This window comes from Atractosteus spatula, chromosome 14 (assembly GCF_055471065.1).
Source record: "Atractosteus spatula isolate fAtrSpa1 chromosome 14, fAtrSpa1.hap1, whole genome shotgun sequence".
NCBI classification, from domain to species: domain Eukaryota; kingdom Metazoa; phylum Chordata; class Actinopteri; order Semionotiformes; family Lepisosteidae; genus Atractosteus; species Atractosteus spatula.
Window position 1 is genome coordinate 481967 of NC_142719.1, and position 18129 is coordinate 500095.

General features: G+C 57.5%; 3 protein-coding genes across 3 annotated transcripts; all 3 read left to right on the plus strand.

The window, feature by feature from the left end:
* The first annotated feature begins 36 nt into the window (after nt 1–36).
* Nucleotides 37–5016, plus strand: LOC148820327 (elongation factor 1-alpha, somatic form-like). Its single transcript, XM_088932892.1, has 8 exons — nt 37–145; nt 868–1033; nt 2033–2212; nt 2328–2624; nt 3349–3499; nt 3748–4004; nt 4212–4446; nt 4557–5016. Exons 2-8 carry the CDS (start codon nt 890–892, stop codon nt 4679–4681), a joined length of 1389 nt encoding a protein of 462 aa, XP_088789018.1. The 5' UTR covers nt 37–145; nt 868–889; the 3' UTR covers nt 4682–5016.
* A 1974-nt stretch (nt 5017–6990) lies between these two features.
* LOC148820328 (cyclic GMP-AMP synthase) lies at nt 6991–13239 on the plus strand. Its single transcript, XM_088932891.1, has 7 exons — nt 6991–7178; nt 8193–8467; nt 8862–9115; nt 9257–9482; nt 9706–9984; nt 10208–10307; nt 11627–13239. The coding sequence occupies exons 1-7, from the start codon at nt 7021–7023 to the stop codon at nt 12132–12134; spliced, it is 1800 nt and encodes a 599-aa protein (XP_088789017.1). The 5' UTR covers nt 6991–7020; the 3' UTR covers nt 12135–13239.
* A 1326-nt stretch (nt 13240–14565) lies between these two features.
* rpl11 (ribosomal protein L11) lies at nt 14566–17039 on the plus strand. The gene is made up of 6 exons (XM_088932895.1): nt 14566–14622; nt 15308–15458; nt 15547–15653; nt 15768–15899; nt 15983–16093; nt 16950–17039. Exons 1-6 carry the CDS (start codon nt 14617–14619, stop codon nt 16977–16979), a joined length of 537 nt encoding a protein of 178 aa, XP_088789021.1. The 5' UTR covers nt 14566–14616; the 3' UTR covers nt 16980–17039.
* Nucleotides 17040–18129: the final 1090 nt, after the last annotated feature.

An 18129-nucleotide genomic window follows, 5' to 3' on the forward strand; every position in this document is an offset into this window, starting at 1 on the left:
TCGCCTCTCCCCGTGCGCTCGCTGGCATGTGGCCGCGCCCCCCGCCGGGCCGCTATAAAAACGCGGTGCGGGACTGGATTCGGTCCTTTTTTCTCCGGCTTTGATCCAGGTCAGCTGCGATTCAGCGCACCACCGCAGACTTCAGGTTTGTATGGGTGATTTTCCAGCTGCAGAGGGCTGTTACTCGGCTTAAAAAGCGCCCGTTGTTATGATCTTGGCGCTTTTGGAGCCCTGCTGGTGCGCCATGAGCTAGGTTGCGCTTTGTGCGCTCAGTGCCGGGAGCGGCCATGTTGTGCGGTGAAGCCGCCTGCAGTCCCGCCCCGCTCGGCCTCGCTGGCGCTTCACAGCTCCTGGCGGCCGGGCCTACGCGCTGCTGCTGCCGAGGGCGGGCGGAAAGGGTTAAAAGTGCCCGATTGCCGCTCGGAAGGGCTCCGTGGGGGCTGGTGCGGGGATGAGACCCGCCTCCTGAACCAGATTCCGGTCTCAGCCTGGACCCGAACCCCTCTTTCCCTTAGGAGCGGGCCGAGCCTGAGGTCGGGTCCAGAGGCCCGCACGCTCGGCTCCGAGCCACGGTTGGAGGGCAGGTCCCCTTTGTTTCTGTTCTCCCTGTAACTCGGCTTAGAGAGACAGCTGGGGACCGAGCCCGGTTCGGGGGCCGTCGTGCTGCGGGCGTGTACCGCTGAGTCAGCGCCGGCCGAGCCCGGTTCGGCTCGCGGCAGGGGGTGTCTCGCGTGGAAGCGGGGGTCAGTGGGCGGCGGTGCCAGAGCACGGCTCGGTTTCCGGCCCGGGAGGGCAGCTGACACGGGGGGGGGTGGCGGCGTGGACTTTGCAGCGCTTGTTCATCTCTCTCCTTTCACGCGTGGGCAGTACACGGACAACCCGGCTCGCCATGGGAAAGGAAAAGACCCACATCAACATCGTGGTCATCGGCCATGTGGACTCCGGCAAGTCCACCACCACCGGCCACCTCATCTACAAGTGCGGCGGCATCGACAAGAGAACCATCGAGAAGTTCGAGAAGGAGGCGGCCGAGGTGAGGGAGCGGCGCCCCGCCGCGGGGGGAGGGTGGCGGCCGGCAGGAGCGCCCCCTGGCGGCGGGAGGGGCGCAGCGCAGGGCTCGCTGTGTTATTGTTTTACTCTCTGCTCTAGAGAGCCGCGTCCTCTCCCGCACCGCTAGTGTGCGATACTGGTGCAGTCTTCCCTGAGGGGTCACGGTTAGACAAGTGATCCGGTCAGGTCGAACAAGCATGTCCTCGGTTTTAAGGGCAGGTATAAGCTTTAATAACATTATTCACCGGCACAGATTGTTATTGGCGGGTGGGGGGCTTCCACCAGGACAGCTCGGTGGTGCCGAGTCGGACGCCCACCGCAGTGCTGTCCTGGGGTATCGGCCCAGTCCAGAGTGTCCCTGTGGGGTGTGCTTCCCAAAGTTGGGGTGATCCAGAGAGCCTCGGAGCTCGCAGCTCTCCGCTTAGCAGAGCGCTGTGCTCTTTGTGTTGGGGCCTGCGGGGGTTTTAGGTTTTTACACCCTTTGGTCTGCAGGATGTTTTCTCTGGGGACAGGGGGAGATTGGTGCAGCAGAGCTGGTTCTGAGCTGTGTCATGAGCAGATCAGATCGCGCATGTCTGTGCCTCCTTTGATGTGCTAGTGTTCAGGGAAATGACTGAATTCAGCCTTAAGGTCCTGCCAGTGAGCTTATTGCAACTCATTCAGCACCTTAATAAGCCTTCCTCCTTCCTGCTGGGTTCCTGCTGCCTGTTATACTGCAGGCCTGTGAGGCAGTGGTTTGGGCTCACCGGGCTCGGTGCCGACCTGCACAGCCCAGAGTCCACAGCACTGCCGCCCGCCGGACAGGCCCGGGTTGTGTGAGCCGAGCAGCACAGACCAGCAGCAGTATCCCAGCGAAGGCTCTGTGTGTAAAGAGCTGCTGTCTGCGCCCCGGTGGTGGGGGAGTCGCTGTCCAGTCTGGGGGTTCGCGTGTCGTCTGGAGTGGGGGGGCCAGTGTCTGAGCCGCTGTCCCCTGTGTGTGCAGATGGGCAAGGGCTCCTTCAAGTACGCCTGGGTGCTGGACAAGCTGAAGGCCGAGCGTGAGCGTGGCATCACCATCGACATCTCCCTCTGGAAGTTCGAGACCAGCAAGTACTACGTCACCATCATCGACGCCCCTGGGCACAGAGACTTCATCAAGAACATGATCACGGGCACCTCGCAGGTAAGGGCGGGGTGGCTGGGGCTCATCCTTTCTGCTGCAACAGTCCAGCCTTGTTGTAGATGTGAGTCCAGATCTTCGTTCTCCTCCGTTTCATCAACCCGCTGTCCCTCCCCAGGCTGACTGCGCTGTGCTGATCGTCGCCGGTGGTGTGGGCGAGTTCGAAGCTGGTATCTCCAAGAACGGGCAGACCCGCGAGCACGCCCTGCTGGCCTACACCCTGGGCGTGAAGCAGCTCATCGTCGGGGTGAACAAGATGGACTCCACCGAGCCCCCCTACAGCCAGAAGCGCTTCGAGGAGATCACCAAGGAAGTCAGCGCCTACATCAAGAAGATCGGCTACAACCCTGCCACCGTGGCCTTCGTGCCCATCTCCGGCTGGCACGGGGACAACATGCTGGAGCCCAGCACCAACGTGAGTCTGGGCCCCAGCCCCTCCCTGTCGATGCCTAGACATGCCCCTCCTCTGGGCAGTCCTGGGCCTGTTGTAGCCCGCTGCTCAAATCGCAGTCTGTCGTCCTGTATCGATGGCAGTGGAGCAGCGCAGGAGCTGGGCTCCCTGCTGCGTGGCTGCCTGCTGGCAGGACCCCTGCCTCTGTGTGAGGAGAGGAGCTCAGGCAGCAGGCAGACAGAAGGCACCCTGCCCGTCTCTGGGCATGGGAGCAGCTGACGGACGGCCTGATCGTATCCGATGACGCCAGCAGCTGTGAACGAGTCTCCAGCTGTCCAGCCTAAGATCCAGAGTGTCACATTGCGAAGCTCAGCTCTGGTCAGAAGCGGTATGGGGGGTGGACTGACACCTGAAGCGCCCCCTAGAGACAAGAGTGTGCACTGTCTCTGTCTGCAAGGACATGGAGAAGCAGTGTTGGGGGTTTGAATAATTAAGCGCAACACTTCTGACTGGGCTGCTAGTTTAGAGGTAACTTTATCTCAAACAAAGCGATCAGCTGCAGAGGACAAAAAAGATCCTGTGTAGGTATAATTAAGAAATGACTCTGTTCATTGAGTCAAACAAATGAAAGTTTTATTGACAGAATTGTTCAGCAGTGTGTGAGGCGGTCCTGCTGCAGACCTGTCTCCTCTCCCTCTCCGATCACAGGCACAGGAGCTGACCTCTGTCTCTCTCTCCCTGCCTGCAGATGAGCTGGTTCAAGGGGTGGAAGGTCGAGCGCAAGGAGGGCAACGCCAGCGGCACCACCCTGCTGGAGGCCCTGGACTCCATCCTGCCCCCCAGCCGCCCCACGGACAAGCCCCTGCGTCTGCCCCTGCAGGACGTCTACAAGATCGGAGGTAGGGGTCGCCCAGTTTGGGGGCGGTGAGGTTGAGGGGGCAGGGGGTCCCCGTGATGGTCACTGACCCTCCCTGAGCAGCAGCAGTGATGTCACAGGTGTCCCTGCTGCTTCCCAGTATCCGGATCACAGGGGAGAGAGCTGGGCCTCCACGCCGCTGTCCAGGGCCGCAGGTAGTTGAGTGGTTTCCCCAGCGGACAGGGTTAGTGCTGTGTGGCCGGTGAGTGAGGTTCGCCTTATATCTTGCAGGTATCGGCACAGTGCCCGTGGGCCGTGTGGAGACTGGCACGCTGAAGGCCGGCATGGTGGTGACCTTTGCCCCCTCCAACGTGACCACTGAGGTCAAGTCCGTGGAGATGCACCACGAGACCCTGGCTGAGGCTCTTCCTGGCGACAACGTGGGCTTCAACGTCAAGAACGTGTCGGTGAAGGACATCCGCCGTGGCAACGTGGCTGGAGACAGCAAGAACGACCCCCCCCAGGAGGCCGGCAGCTTCACCGCCCAGGTGAGCGCTCTTGTTCCATACACCTGCAGTCCTGTGTGTAAAGTGGGCCATTGAGGTCTGCAGCGTTGAAGTAAATGCAGGGGTCCAGTCGAGTTCTCGCAGGCTGCCCCAGCAGTGATTCTGCCCTGCTGCTGCAGGGGGCAGTGTTACCAGTGTGCTCTGGGTGTGGAGTGGATAGCTTACAGGCTGTGCTGAACCCCTCCGCAGGTCATCATCCTGAACCACCCTGGCCAGATCAACGCTGGCTACGCCCCCGTGCTGGACTGCCACACCGCCCACATCGCCTGCAAGTTCAACGAGCTCAAGGAGAAGATCGACCGCCGTTCCGGCAAGAAGCTGGAGGACAACCCCAAGTCCCTGAAGTCTGGGGACGCCGCCATCGTGGACATGATCCCCGGGAAGCCCATGTGTGTGGAGAGCTTCTCCGAGTATCCTCCTCTTGGTGAGTCGGCCCGTTCCTTGGCTCCGGGGGCCTGTCTGCTGTTCTCCTTCAGCTCCAAACCCCTCTCTCCGCTCTGGAGTCTCTGTAACCCCTCTCCTCTGCTGTTGCAGGTCGCTTCGCTGTGCGTGACATGAGGCAGACGGTGGCCGTCGGGGTCATCAAGGCTGTGGAGAAGAAGGCCTCCTCTGGTGGCAAAGTCACCAAGTCCGCTCAGAAGGCCGCCAAGGCGAAATGAATCCCCCTCCCCCAGGCTGTCCCTCAGCGCCTGGGGTCTCGGGCACTGCGCCCCGCCGTGCCCCCGACCCTGAGCGCTCTCCTCAAGGACTGGCTGATGCTCATTAAAACTCACCGCAAGAGTTTCCGCAGGAAAAAAAACAGAAAATGAATCAGTTAATATAAGGATAATTGTGTTTAAAATTGAGGAGGAAAGAGCTGTTGTGTCCACACAAGGCACTGTGCAGTGAAAGGCTTTGGAAAAATTAGATAATTTATGAAGGAACTGTTCAGTTTTCTAGGTTTTGTTGTTTTTTAACCAGAGCTTGGAGGCGAATAAACAACGAGCACATTAAAGACTGATCCTGGTGTTTTTTATCAGCTGTGTGTGTGAGAGAGTCGGTGTGTGTGCTGGGCTCTGTTCTTCATCCAAGCAAGACCACTGCTGGAGGGATCTCGGCTCTCGGTGGCTTACTGATCTGAGAACCGTGTTCAAACCAGCATTGCAGCCTTTCTGGTTCTGGGGCACCTGAGGGGTCTGACTGAGACAAGAGGGTGGGAGCTGAGTCAGATTGTGGTGTCACATGGCCAAGAGGATCATACAAACAGGTTATGAACATCCAGGTGGGGCTGCACACTGGTGGTGGAGGGGATCAACATTACCTGTAAAGCGCTTTCAGTGGAGTGTCTGGAAAAGTGCTCTATACAGTGGGTATAGAAAGTCACCACCCCCTTTCAAAATTTGTACCTTTTGTTGCATGACACTCTGAAAATAACAAATTTAGGCTTGATACATTTTTATTTACACACTAACCCACATTAGCCAAGTGAAAAATTATAAAACATTCTGTAAATTAATATTACAACAATAAAATACCTTATTTGGATAAATGAACACCACCCTTACAATTGCATTTGTAAACCTGTTCAGGTATAACCAAACACCTTACAGATCACACAACAAACTAATTGGCTCCCACCTGTGATCAATTGGAAGTGCATTTCAAAGCAAAGAATCCACTATGGGTGGAAAGGTGCTTTCAAAAGAACTTTGAGATAAAGTTGTGGAAAGGCACAAGTCAGTAGATGGGTGTCAAAAGTTTTCAAGGGCTTGAAGTATCCCTTAGAGCCTCATTAAGAAGTGGAAGGCGTGTGGCACCACCCAGACCCTGCCTAGATCAGGCCGTCCCTCCAAACTGCGTGACCGAGCAAGAAGGAGACTGATCAGAGATCAAGAATCCGATGGCAACTTTGAACGGGCTACAGGCCTGTATGGCAAAGAGTGGTCATTGTGTGCATGTTACAGTGTCTCAAGCGCTCCATAAATCTGGCCTGTATGGGAGGGTGGCAGGAAAAAAGCCACTCCACTCCTCCAGTTAAGCACAGGGGGGCAGCATCCTGCTGTGGGGGTGGTTCTCTTCCGCTGGGACTGGGGCACTTGTCAGGACGGAAGGGAAGATGGGTGGTGCAAAATACAGGCAAATTCATGAAGAAAACCTGCAGCCCTCAGCCAGGAAGTTGAAGATGGTTCACCTTCAACATGACGATGACCCAAAGCAAGCGTACAGTGGCTGAAGGACAGGAAGGTGAATGTCCTTGAGTGGCCTAGGCAGAGCCCCGACCTCAATCCCAGTGAGAATCTTGGGAATGACTTGAAGGCAGTCCATCTATGGTCACCACGCAGTTTGACTGAGCCTGAACAACTCTGTAAGGAGGAACGGGCAACTACTCCTCCCACTAGGTGTGCAAAGTTGGTAGAGATGTATCCAAACAGACTCAAGGCTGTAATTCAAGCAAAAGGTGCTTCCACCAAGTATTAACTCAGGGAGTGTTCTCTTAGCCAACCCAGTTATTCCACTTTTTTTTCAGAAATTTGACTTTTTTTCACTTGGATGTTGCAAAACTGGAAAAAGTCTGATTTTATTTGTCTTCTTTTTGGGCTTTAGGGCAACAGAAGTTGAACATTTTGAAAGGGATGGTGACTTTCTATACCCACTGTAAGTGTAAGGAGTTATTATCTTGCTTTAGACACAGTTACTGCAGAAGCAATTCCGTTTTGAGAGTAAATACATACCGTGCTTCAAGACGAGGAACAATTTCAGGCAGTCCAGCCTGTGGCATCAGTCCAAAGCAATCGCCAGCTGTCACTGGCTGGAGCTGGAGCCAGGAAGTCCGGGACAGTTCTGACTTCTTCACGTCTCGATAGCAAACCGAAAGAGGAACAATTTAGACAAGCACACGTACATCCCTAAATCTAACTATTTGACAAGTAAGCAGCAGTTCCCATGAACTGAAACTGACCATTCCGCCACTCCCTCTGTACGAAGGTGGCTCCTTCAGAGCGGAGCTTCCTGTCAGCAAATGAGGGTTTCACTCCTCCTTCTCTGTGATGTCAAACCAGAGAAACTGCAAGTGAAGGGAGAAAGGAGGCTCTGCCAGAGAGCAGAGAGACTGCGACTCAGCTCAGTTCGTTACCTTTTGCACAGAAACATGGGCTTCAGCAGGGACTTTAGCAGCAGGTACGTGTGCACTTGTGAGGCAGTGTGTGTACCTGTGGGGCTGTGTGCTTGCGTGTGTGTATCTGTGGGGCTGTGTGCTTGCGTGTGTGTACCTGTGGGGCTGTGTGCTTGTGAGGCAGTGTGTGTGTATCCGTGGGGCTGTGTGCTTGTGAGGCAGTGTGTGTACCTGTGGGGCTGTGTGCTTGCGTGTGTGTATCTGTGGGGCTGTGCGCTTGCGTGTGTGTACCTGTGGGGCTGTGTGCTTGTGAGGCAGTGTGTGTGTATCTGTGGGGCTGTGTGCTTGTGAGGCAGTGTATCCGTGGAGCTGTGTGCTTGCGTGTTTGTATCTGTGGAGCTGTGTACTTGCGTGTTTGTATCTGTGGAGCTGTGTGCTTGCGTGTTTGAATCTGTGGGGCTGTTTGTTTCTGTGTGTGTGTCTGTGGGGCTGTGTGCTTGTGTGTGTTTGACAGTGTATCTGTTGAACAGTATGTGTGTGTGAGACAGTGTATCTACTGGATAGTGTGTGTGTGTGTGTGTGAGACAGTGTTCATGCTGAACAGTTTGTGTGAGTGACGGTGTATCTGCTGTGCAGTGTGTGACGTTGTGCTGGGGGAGAGGCTCTGTGGGCTCTGTGGATTCCCTGGCTGGCAGCTGTGTGAGCTGTAAAGTTGGCACAGACAGCGGTGTTGCGCCACACTGGCTCAGCTCCTGGGAAGGAGGGTTCTTGGGGGAAGGCCCTGGCGCTGCCTTTTCCGGACCCGGCTCAGTTCTGTCACTGCTCTGTGCCCCAGTCTGGAAACGCAAGCTGTGATGTCGCAGATGGCTCACAATCCTGACACATACCCAAAAAACACAGCGCTGAGGGGGGCAGTGTGCCCCAGCGTCTCCACAGCGCTGGGGGGGCCCTTACCTTGTGAATCACAGGAGCCCCGCGGCTCAGTTAGGGGGAGACTGAGCTCGCCAGCTGCACCCCAGAACAGCAGAGGGACAGCTGTGCAGCACCGACAGACCAGCTGCCTGCTCTCTCCTCCGCAGCACCATGAAGCAGAAAAGTCCCCCGAAGAGGCCGGAGGCGTCAGGGGGCCGCCAGCAGAGATCAGGGAGGCACAGCCCAGCCGCCCCGGGGCCCGCCTCCCCCCCAGCCAGCACCCCCCCCAGCCAGAAGCCCAGCCTCGCCTCTGAGGCGGAGAAGGAGGCACTCTTAGGAAGCTCCGGCTGGGCAGCCCTGGAGGAGGAGGAGGATGAAGAGGTGGAGACGTGCCCAGCCAATCACCGGCCATCACTCAAGAAACAGAGCAGATCGCAGGAAGGTGAGGCAGAGGCAGTGGGACAGCAGGACAGCAGGACAGCAGGACTCAGGACAGTGGGACAGCAGCGGGACAGCAGCGGGACAGCAGTGAGACAGCAGGGCTCAGGACAGTGGGACAGCAGGACAGCAGGGCTCAGGACAGTGGGACAGCAGCAGGACAGCAGCGGGACAGCAGTGAGACAGCAGGGCTCAGGACAGTGGGACAGCAGGACAGCAGGGCTCAGGACAGTGGGACAGCAGCAGGACAGCAGCGGGACAGCAGTGAGACAGCAGGGCTCAGGACAGTGGGACAGCAGCAGGACAGCAGCGGGACAGCAGTGAGACAGCAGGGCTCAGGACAGTGGGACAGCAGGCGTTGCCTCAGCCTGAATCCTCTTCCTCTGCTCCACCTGCAGGCTCAGAGCCGCCCCCCTCCCCCTCAGAGCTGGATGGGGGCGACTTGGACCCCAGGGTGCCCGATGAGCTGAGCAGGAGGATCCGCCTGAAGGCCAACAGCCTGTGTCCACGGCGCCAGGACACACGCTGGGCCTCCAAGCTGGTCAACCACCTGGTGGGGCAGCTGATGGACTTCCTGAAGGACAACAAGGAGCAGCCGTACTTCAGAGATGTGACCAAGCTCACCACCGGCAGCTACTACGAGATGGTCAAGGTACCCCAGTGCCCTGGCGCAGCAGGGTGCCCCTCTTTCTGAGCCCACAGTGCAGCAGAGCCCTGTGCTGCCAGCGCTCAGGGTACAGGCAGAGGGCAGCGGGACCCCGACTGAGTTGTGACCTCCTGCCTGTTCCCCCAGATCCACAACCCCAACGAGTTTGACGTGATGCTGCTGTTGCCCACGCCGCGGCTGGAGCTGACGGAGCTGCACGGCTTCTCAGGGTTCTTCTACCAGCTGGCGGTGGTGCGGGCGCCACGCACCCCTCTCGGCGCCTTCCTGCTGCCGGACGGCCGCGGCATCTCCGCCACGCGCATCCTGCAGGACACCAGGAGCCTGGTGAAGACGTTCCTCAGGACCTACAGGGGTGAGTCACGCCCCAGCACCCCCCCAACACCCCGAGCCACACCAACCCCAAGCACACCACCCAGCTCCCGCTCCCCGCCCCAGTGCCCCTGTGACCCCAAGACCCCAGGCACCCAACCTGAGTCACCGACCGTACCCGGGGGCAGAAGGACCCCCACACCCCCCGGTCACACAGACTGGCCCCGGACACTGATCCCCCCAAACCTCTGCCTCGTTGCCCACAGCTCTCTGCCCCAGCGGGCGCTGGCTGATGGACAGGAAGCGGGCGAGCTGCCCCGCTGTGACCCTGACGCTGCACAGCCCTGAGGCCGCTGAGCCGATCAGCCTGGACATCGTGCCCACGCTGGAGGTGTCCGCGGCGCAGAGCTGGCCGGGGGCGACGCGCGGAGGCCTGTGCGTCCAGGACTGGCTGGGCAAGAAGGCACGGCGCCACTTCATCAGCCAGGCCTTGTACTTCGTGCCCAAGCAGCCGCCAGGCCGCCAGCGGGGCGAGGACACCAAGGGTGAGTGTGGACACTCCTGTACCCCCTGCGCCCCCGCTCTCTCAGTGTGGACACACCTGTACCCCCTGCGCCCCAGCTCTCTCAGTGGGGACACCCTGTCTCTCCCCCCTGCATCCCAGCTCTCTCAGTATGGACACCCCTGTCACTCCCCCTCTGCACCCCAGCTCTCTCAGTGTGGACCCCCGTCTCTTGGTGAATCTGAGTGGAGCCCCTTGTTTTCCAGAGTGCTGGAGAATCTCGTTCTCTCACATCGAGAAGGAAATTTTCAAGAATCACGGCAGCAGCAAGACCTGCTGTGAGAGCTACGCGAAGTCCTGCTGCCGGTGAGACCAGCACCGCACTGCACCCCCAAACCCCACATGCACCCCCAAACCCCACACGCACCCCCAAATCCCACTCACACCCCAAACCCCACACGCACCTCCAAACCCCACTCACACCCCCAAACCCCACACGCAATCCCAAACCACACACGCGCCCCCCCAAACCCCACACCCCACACACACCCCAAACTCCCCTCGCACCCCTAATCCCCACTCACACTTCACTTACATCCCCAAACCCCACACACACCCCAAAACCCCACTCACACCCCCAAACCCCACACGCACCCCCAAACCCCACTCACACCCCCAAACCCCACACACACCTCCAAACCCCACTCGCACCCCCAAACCCCACACGCACCCCCAAACCCCACTCACACTCCCAAACCACACACGCACCCCAAACTCCACACACACCCCAAACTCCACTCGCACCCCTAATCCCCACTCACACTTCTCAGACTCCACTTACACCCCCAAACCCCACTCAACCCTCTATCAGTCCAGAGGTCACGGTGTCTCTGTGTGTGTCTGTAGGGGTCGGTCCGGAGGTCACGGTGTCTCTGTGTGTGTCTGTAGGGGGTCGGTCTGGAGGTCACGGTGTCTCTGTGTGTGTCTGTAGGGGTCGGTCCGGAGGTCACGGTGTCTCTGTGTGTCTGTAGGGGTCGGTCCGGAGGTCACGGTGTCTCTGTGTGTGTCTGTAGGGGTCGGTCCGGAGGTCACGGTGTCTCTGTGTGTCTGTAGGGGTCGGTCCGGAGGTCACGGTGTCTCTGTGTGTCTGTAGGGGTCGGTCCGGAGGTCACGGTGTCTCTGTGTGTCTGTAGGGGTCGGTCCGGAGGTCACGGTGTCTCTGTGTGTCTGTAGGGGTCGGTCCAGAGGTCACGGTGTCTCTGTGTGTCTGTAGGGGTCGGTCCGGAGGTCACGGTGTCTCTGTGTGTCTGTAGGGGTCGGTCCAGAGGTCACGGTGTCTCTGTGTGTCTGTAGGGGTCGGTCCGGAGGTCACGGTGTCTCCCTGTTTTTCTGTAGGGGTCGGTCCGGAGGTCACGGTGTCTCCCTGTTTGTCTGTAGGGGTCGGTCCGGAGGTCACGGTGTCTCTGTGTGTCTGTAGGGGGTCGGTCCGGAGGTCACGGTGTCTCTGTGTGTCTGTAGGGGGTCGGTCCGGAGGTCACGGTGTCTCTGTGTGTCTGTAGGGGTCGGTCCGGAGGTCACGGTGTCTCTGTGTGTCTGTAGGGGGTCGGTCCGGAGGTCACGGTGTCTCGGTGTGTCTGTAGGGGTCGGTCCGGAGGTCACGGTGTCTCTCTGTGTGTCTCTCTCAGTAAGAAGGCTCTCCGCCTGTTGAAGTGTCTCATCGAGGGTCTGAAGCAGCGCCACCCTCGGGAGCTCGCTCGGCTCTGCTCCTACCACGGGAAGACAGTCTTCCTGCACACGCTGAGTCGCCATGGCGATGACGCGCTCTGGGCGCCGCGGCGGCTCCCCTCCTGCTTCCTGCTGCTGCTGGACAGCTTCATCGCCCACGTCCAGCGCGCCGAGCTGCCCCACTTCTTCATCAGCGCCAGCAACATGTTCGCCCCGGCCGCCTTCCCCCGCCGCTCCCTGCTCTTCCTCCAGGGGGCGCTGCTGGAGCAGAGGCAGAGCGGGGTGCCACTGTTCCAGGTGTCCAGCCCGTCACGGCTGCTTCCCGTGGACCCCCCCGGGCCCAGCGCCGCTCCCTCGTGCCCCCCGGTGCGCAGCTCCGGCCTGCACTTCCCCTCCCTCCCCTGGGGCTTGGGGGCCCTGGCTCTCCTGACCACCCTGCTGTTTGCAGCAGCTCTAGTGCTTCACTAGGGGGCGGTAGAGAGGGACTCTGAGCCTGAGGGGCTTGGTGTCGACTGTGCAGGGCAGGGACCTAATTCATTGCCCAGAACTTTCAGCTGGGACCTCTGGGTTTCCTTTTTTGTAGTTAATACAGCCATTAAGCCAACTAAGCACTGAAGTATTCAAAATTCTCAAACGCACCGACGAACTCAAAACAGTGAACATTTTCAGCGGCAACAATGAAACACACACCAGAGGACACGAGTGGAAACTTCAGGGAATTACATTTAAAACCGAGAGCTGGAGGGACCTCCTTACACAAAGAGTTGTGGGAGTGTTGGGCAAGCTGTACAGTCATATTTCTGAAGCTGGTGTCCTTGCCTCTGTGAAGATGAGATTCTCAGTGCAATTAGCCAATCACTGCCACACAGGCCAGATGGGACAAAAAGTCTTCCATTCGTCATCTTTCTTGTGTTCTCATGAGAGGTCAGGGTGGACAAGACACCAGAAGACACGGACGACCTGCAGGGACTGCAGAGCAGCAGGAACCACATCTGTGTGTCCTTCCGTCAGGTCAATTCCATTCAAGGTGCTTTCTTGGCATGACCAATGAGTAAAATCAGTGATGCCAAAGCAACACAGATACAATTAACATAAACAACTACAGACATTTACAATATAGACACATCATAGGATATTTACATATACTGTAAACATATGGAGCATTACTGGGAGACAGGCTCACTGTTCCTCAGGCTGTGACGGGAGATCACATACTGGGCTGCCAGTTCAACTAAGTTTCCTCATCCCTCTCCCAGTAGGATTGGGAGCTGTTGTGATCAACAAGGAATGTTTCTTCTCTGTCCTCCTGTGTCTCAGTCCTTCTGTCCTTCTGTCTCTCTGCACCTTCTGCAGGACACTGAGAGAGAAGAGCTGACCTGCCTGCTGATTGGACATAATGGGAAAATCAGACTGTGAACTGCTAACAAACACATTCATAAACACAATGTAGCAAAATTATGTATCTGATGTACTCAATTAACTGCATATGTATATGATATTTTTAGACAGTGATTTTAAAAATAGGAAAACATAATTGAAATGCTTGAATAAAGAAAATCTTTGTTCCTGGGAACCAATGTGCATATTTGAATCTATCAATTAAAATTAATTTAAATTGATCAGCCAGCAGCTGACAGCTGGAAGCCCACTGGAGCTCAGCGGGTGTGAGCCTGGTCAGTCTGGAGCCTGGATGGGAGACCTCCTGGGAAAAACTAAGACTGCTGCTGGAAGATGTATTAGTAGGACCAGCAGGGGGCGCTCACCCTGCGGCCTGTGTGGGTCCTAATGCCCCAGTATTGTGACGGGGACCCTAGACTGTTAAAATAGGCGCCGTCCTTCGGATGAGAACTAAAACTGAGTTTGTGACTCTCTGTGGTCATTAAAAATCCCAGGGTGTTTCTCGATAAGTGCAGGGGTGTTACCCCGGCGTCCTGGCCAAATTTCCCACTGGCCCTTACCAATCATGGCCTCCTAATAACCCCCCTCTCTGAACTGGCTTCATGGCTCTGCTCTCCTCCCCACTGAGAGCTGGTGTGTGGGGGGCAGACTGGTGGATCATCCAGGTTGGGGGTACACACTAGCGGTGCTGGAGGGGATCCCCATGACCTGTAAAGTGCTTTGAGTGTTATTATTATACCTAAGTTTTTTAAACCAGTCAGTGATGATGATCATCATCATCACCATAAGAACAAGTAAAGGTTTATTCCTGCTGCAAAGAAAAGAAACAACATTTCGGCTGTCACACCCGATGAAGGCTTTACAGCCGAAACATTTATTTTCTTCTCTTTTCAGCAGGAATAAACCTTTACTTGTTCCGTTAAAGCCTACACATGCTGACGCAGCTCCCCACCTGAACTATCATAAGTCAATGTAAGGGAACAAGTCAAGGTTTATTCCATCCTGAAAAGAGAAGAAAGAAAACACAACGTTTCGGCCGTGGAGCCTTCTTCAGGTGTCAGGTCACACAGCTCACTCCTGAACTATATACAGTCAATGTATGTATCTGTTTAATTTTCACACAAGGGTGAACATTAATATGTTTTTGCCTTTTCAGGAAATTATAAATGTCTTAAAAATCACCATGACCCCATGTTAGATATCAGTCTTCTTCATGTATCTGCAATGTAAATTAGGAAAATTATTTATTCAACAAAACACACAGAAGTCTGCTATTACAGAAACTTATCAGAAAACAGCCTCATTATTCCATCATACGTTCTACAAAAGAAGACATCTTAAAATCTTAACTACTCAGACACGAGTTTAGAAATAACGCCACTGCTATATAACTTTTCTGGCGCCAATTTGATATGAGCATTACTCTCTAGTCTCTATTAAGACCGGAACCTGGGTTACATCACCCACACATTCCAGCCGGAGCCAATCCAGCCGGACACTCGATTATAAAAGGCAGCGCCGGAAGTCTGTCGCTCTTTTCTAGTGCTCCAACATGGCGGTGAGTAGTGTTTGTTAGCTGAAGATGGCGGTGTCTCTGCTTTTGTCAAAATGTCAATCCGTTTCCATCGGTCGTTAAATTAAGCGTCAGCAGGCTGGCAGAGCCCGGGGCTGTCTTGCAGGCGGACTGAACTGCCGGGGCCACTATGTTTGTTTTTTGTAGCTTGAAGCGAAACAGATATAAACACATCTGGAGTGGCACAGACCCCTGTCCCCGTCTCCGGCCTGGGTCTCCCGCACCGCCGGCTGTGCTTGTGGTTCCGACCGGCCCGGCTGAGCTCCTGGTGCCGGGAGAGCCGGAGGATTCCGGCTTCGCCGGTGTTCTAGTGAGACGGCTGTGCCTTTCCAGCCGGCGGTCTGTGGGGCACGTCCCGGCGGAGTCCGGGTCCGGTGTGGAGCGGGCCGGGCCCGAGCTCTGGGTGTGGGTCGGTTCTGAGAGGAACGGCTCGGGGAAGTCGGACTGCTGCCCGGTGCCCGTGGGTCTCACGGACTCGGTTCGGCGGAGTGCCTGTATTGGCGCTCCCCCGAGAACACGGGTCGGCCCGGTGTCAGGCTGGCCCACGCGTTGCGTGTTTCGAGTGGGTTCTGCTCCCCGCGGTGTTGGTGCATGTGCGGCTCGGGGGCGATTTACACGAGTGGGTCGGCTCCTCTGTGTGGAAGTGACCCGTGGCCCGCTGTCCCCGCAGGACCAGGCTGAGAAGAAGGAGAACCCCATGAGGGAGCTGCGCATCCGCAAGCTGTGCCTCAACATCTGCGTGGGCGAGAGCGGCGATCGGCTGACCCGCGCGGCCAAGGTGCTGGAGCAGCTGACCGGACAGACGCCTGTCTTCTCCAAGGGTGAGTCGGCCGGCCCGGGGGGGGGGCGGCGGGGCGGGGGCCGCCCGGACGCGCTCTGACCCCCCTCTCTCTCTCTCTCCCCGTCCAGCCCGCTACACTGTGCGGTCCTTCGGCATCCGCAGGAACGAGAAGATCGCCGTCCACTGTACCGTCCGCGGCGCCAAGGCCGAGGAGATCCTGGAGAAGGGGCTCAAGGTGAGGAGTCCCGTTTGGCCTGCCGGCTGCAGGGCGGGGGGGTGAAGGTGTGACTCGTGTCCTCTCGAACCCGAGCCCACGGAGGCTCACTGCCTGTGTGCCCGTCTCGCCCAGGTGCGGGAGTACGAGCTGCGGAAGAACAACTTTTCCGACACGGGAAACTTCGGCTTCGGGATCCAGGAGCACATCGACCTCGGGATCAAGTACGACCCCAGCATCGGCATTTACGGGCTGGACTTCTACGTGGTGAGCAGCCGCTGTCCGCACTGCACCGCGGGCCTCCTCTCGCTGTGGGCCTCCCCCCCTCACACGCTCCCTCTGTTGCGCAGGTCCTGGGCCGGCCCGGCTTCAGCATCGCAGACAAGAAGCAGAAGAGGGGCCGGATCGGCGCCAAGCACCGGATCAGCAAGGAGGAGGCCATGCGCTGGTTCCAGCAGAAGGTAGGAGCCGGCGACCCGCTGGGCTCGGTCCTGCCGGGGACGGTGTGCGGGTCCGGTACAGCTTGTGGAGGTTCTGGGAGGTGGGGAAGGTTTTCCGGTTCCGGAAAGCTGGGGAGATGAGAGTTGTCATTGTGGGACCTCCAGCACGACTCCACTGGTACATCCTGCTCAGGCACAGGCTGAGCCCCGTGATCCCAGTGAGTCTGGAGTCATGTGACTGGGAGTCTGGCCGTGAGGGTAGGGTGGGATTCGTGGGTCAGCGGCTGACCGCTGCCCTGTCCACACGCAGCTGCGGGTCTGCCGGGCTTGGCGGGGGCGTCAGTGTAGCGAGTCTGAGGCCTGGGAGCAGGCGGGCGAGGAGCGGCTTCGCGCTGTCGGACACGGGAAGCGGCGAGGTGGTCCTGGCCTAGTGGAGAGCTGCCTTTCGGCTCGAGGGTCGGTGACGAGCCCAGCGTGTGGATCCGGGGCTCGGAGCCGGGAGACTCGGCCACTGAGCTGGTTTAGAGAATACACCCAGGGTATTGACTGGCAGTACTGGGTTTTAAGAGTTTAAATTTCGTAGTGAAATGTACAAAGGTGATTAAAATGACTACTTGTACATTAATGCAGCCGAGACAAAAGACCTGGCATGAAACAGGAGACACTAACACTTGTGTGACTGTGCTGATTCAGACATACCTGAGTGGGAGGATTCCTTAGGCTCTGGCGCTGGGGTGCACAGGTCTGACTCTAGTGGCTGAGCTCTCATAAAAGAGTCTGATCTCCTTCAGGTGCGCCAGGCCTCCTGTTGTCTGCTACCGCCACTCTTGCTGCACAGGCCTCTAACTGCTGCTCCCTTTGTGTTTTTGTTTTGCAGTACGATGGCATCATCCTCCCTGGCAAATAAAGGACTGCTTTCTTGATTTCATTTGTAAAGATTTGCAAAATAAAGTTGTAAAAAGCTGAAGTTTGACTGTCTTGCCTGTAACCATGAGTGTTGAATTGAAATGGCGCTGGGGGCCAGGCTAGGTGTTGTGGAGGGGGTAGGGTTAGAGTTTGTTCAGCCAAACACAGAGGTGCTTAATTAGTCGGGTTGTGAGAATTGAGCAGAAATGGATCCCCTGTGTCTCGTCTTGCGGTGTTGTTGCACAGGGCTGTCCATCCCAGCTGGACACAACAGTACAGCTCGGCCCCCGGGTCCTGCTGTGGCAGGAGACCCGCTGCTACAGTTCCAGGACCCAGAGCTCGGGCCAGCTTCCTCGTGCCTGCACTTGGTACCAACCTGCAGCTCAGTCCAGGCTTGGTGTCAGGGACCCTTGAACCCAAGGGAGCCCCCCCCCCCCCCACAGTATGAATCCGCCTGCTGGAGTTCACCCCAGGCCAATAGGGTATTCCTGCCCTCAGCCAGCAGGGGGCACTGTTGGGCAGGAAGTGTGCCTGCGTGGTAGTGGGGGGAGCTGCTGGCCCCTCCCTACCTTGGCAGGGATGTGCACTGCGCTCTCGCTGCCTGACCGAGCTGCAGCACCTTGCAAGACTGACCGGCTGGGGCAAAGCTCCGCAGTGGAGTGGACCGGTCACTGGTGGACAGTGTGAGGAGTACTAGTGCTGGCTGTCCTACCTTGGTCCTGGACAGACCATGGGTGGGCTCGTCCACTGAATCGGATCACGTGCTGTGGAGCTGGCCTGACAAGTCGAAAGACTGCTTTCGATTCAGGATAGAAATGTCCGTCAAATCCTGCAGGCCTGTGGCCCAGGATGACGGGCTGGACACCCCTGTCAGGGCTCAAGAATCGCGGGGCTCCTCACCCGTCTCTCCGGGCACAGGGAGACAGACTAGTCGGTCCCTGGTCTTCAGCAGCGGACGGGGGAGGCAGGGCTGTCTCCTGCTTGCCGAGGAAGCTGGGAACACCTCTGCATGTGTGAGCTGCCCGGGTCCGAGTCTCGGGAATACCCGCCCAGCAGAGGGGGGCGGCTGTAGGGTGGAGCCGAAAGCCTACAAGGTGTGTAGAAGCCTTGTGCAGTAACCGCACCGTGTGGGAACTGAACCGTATGAATGG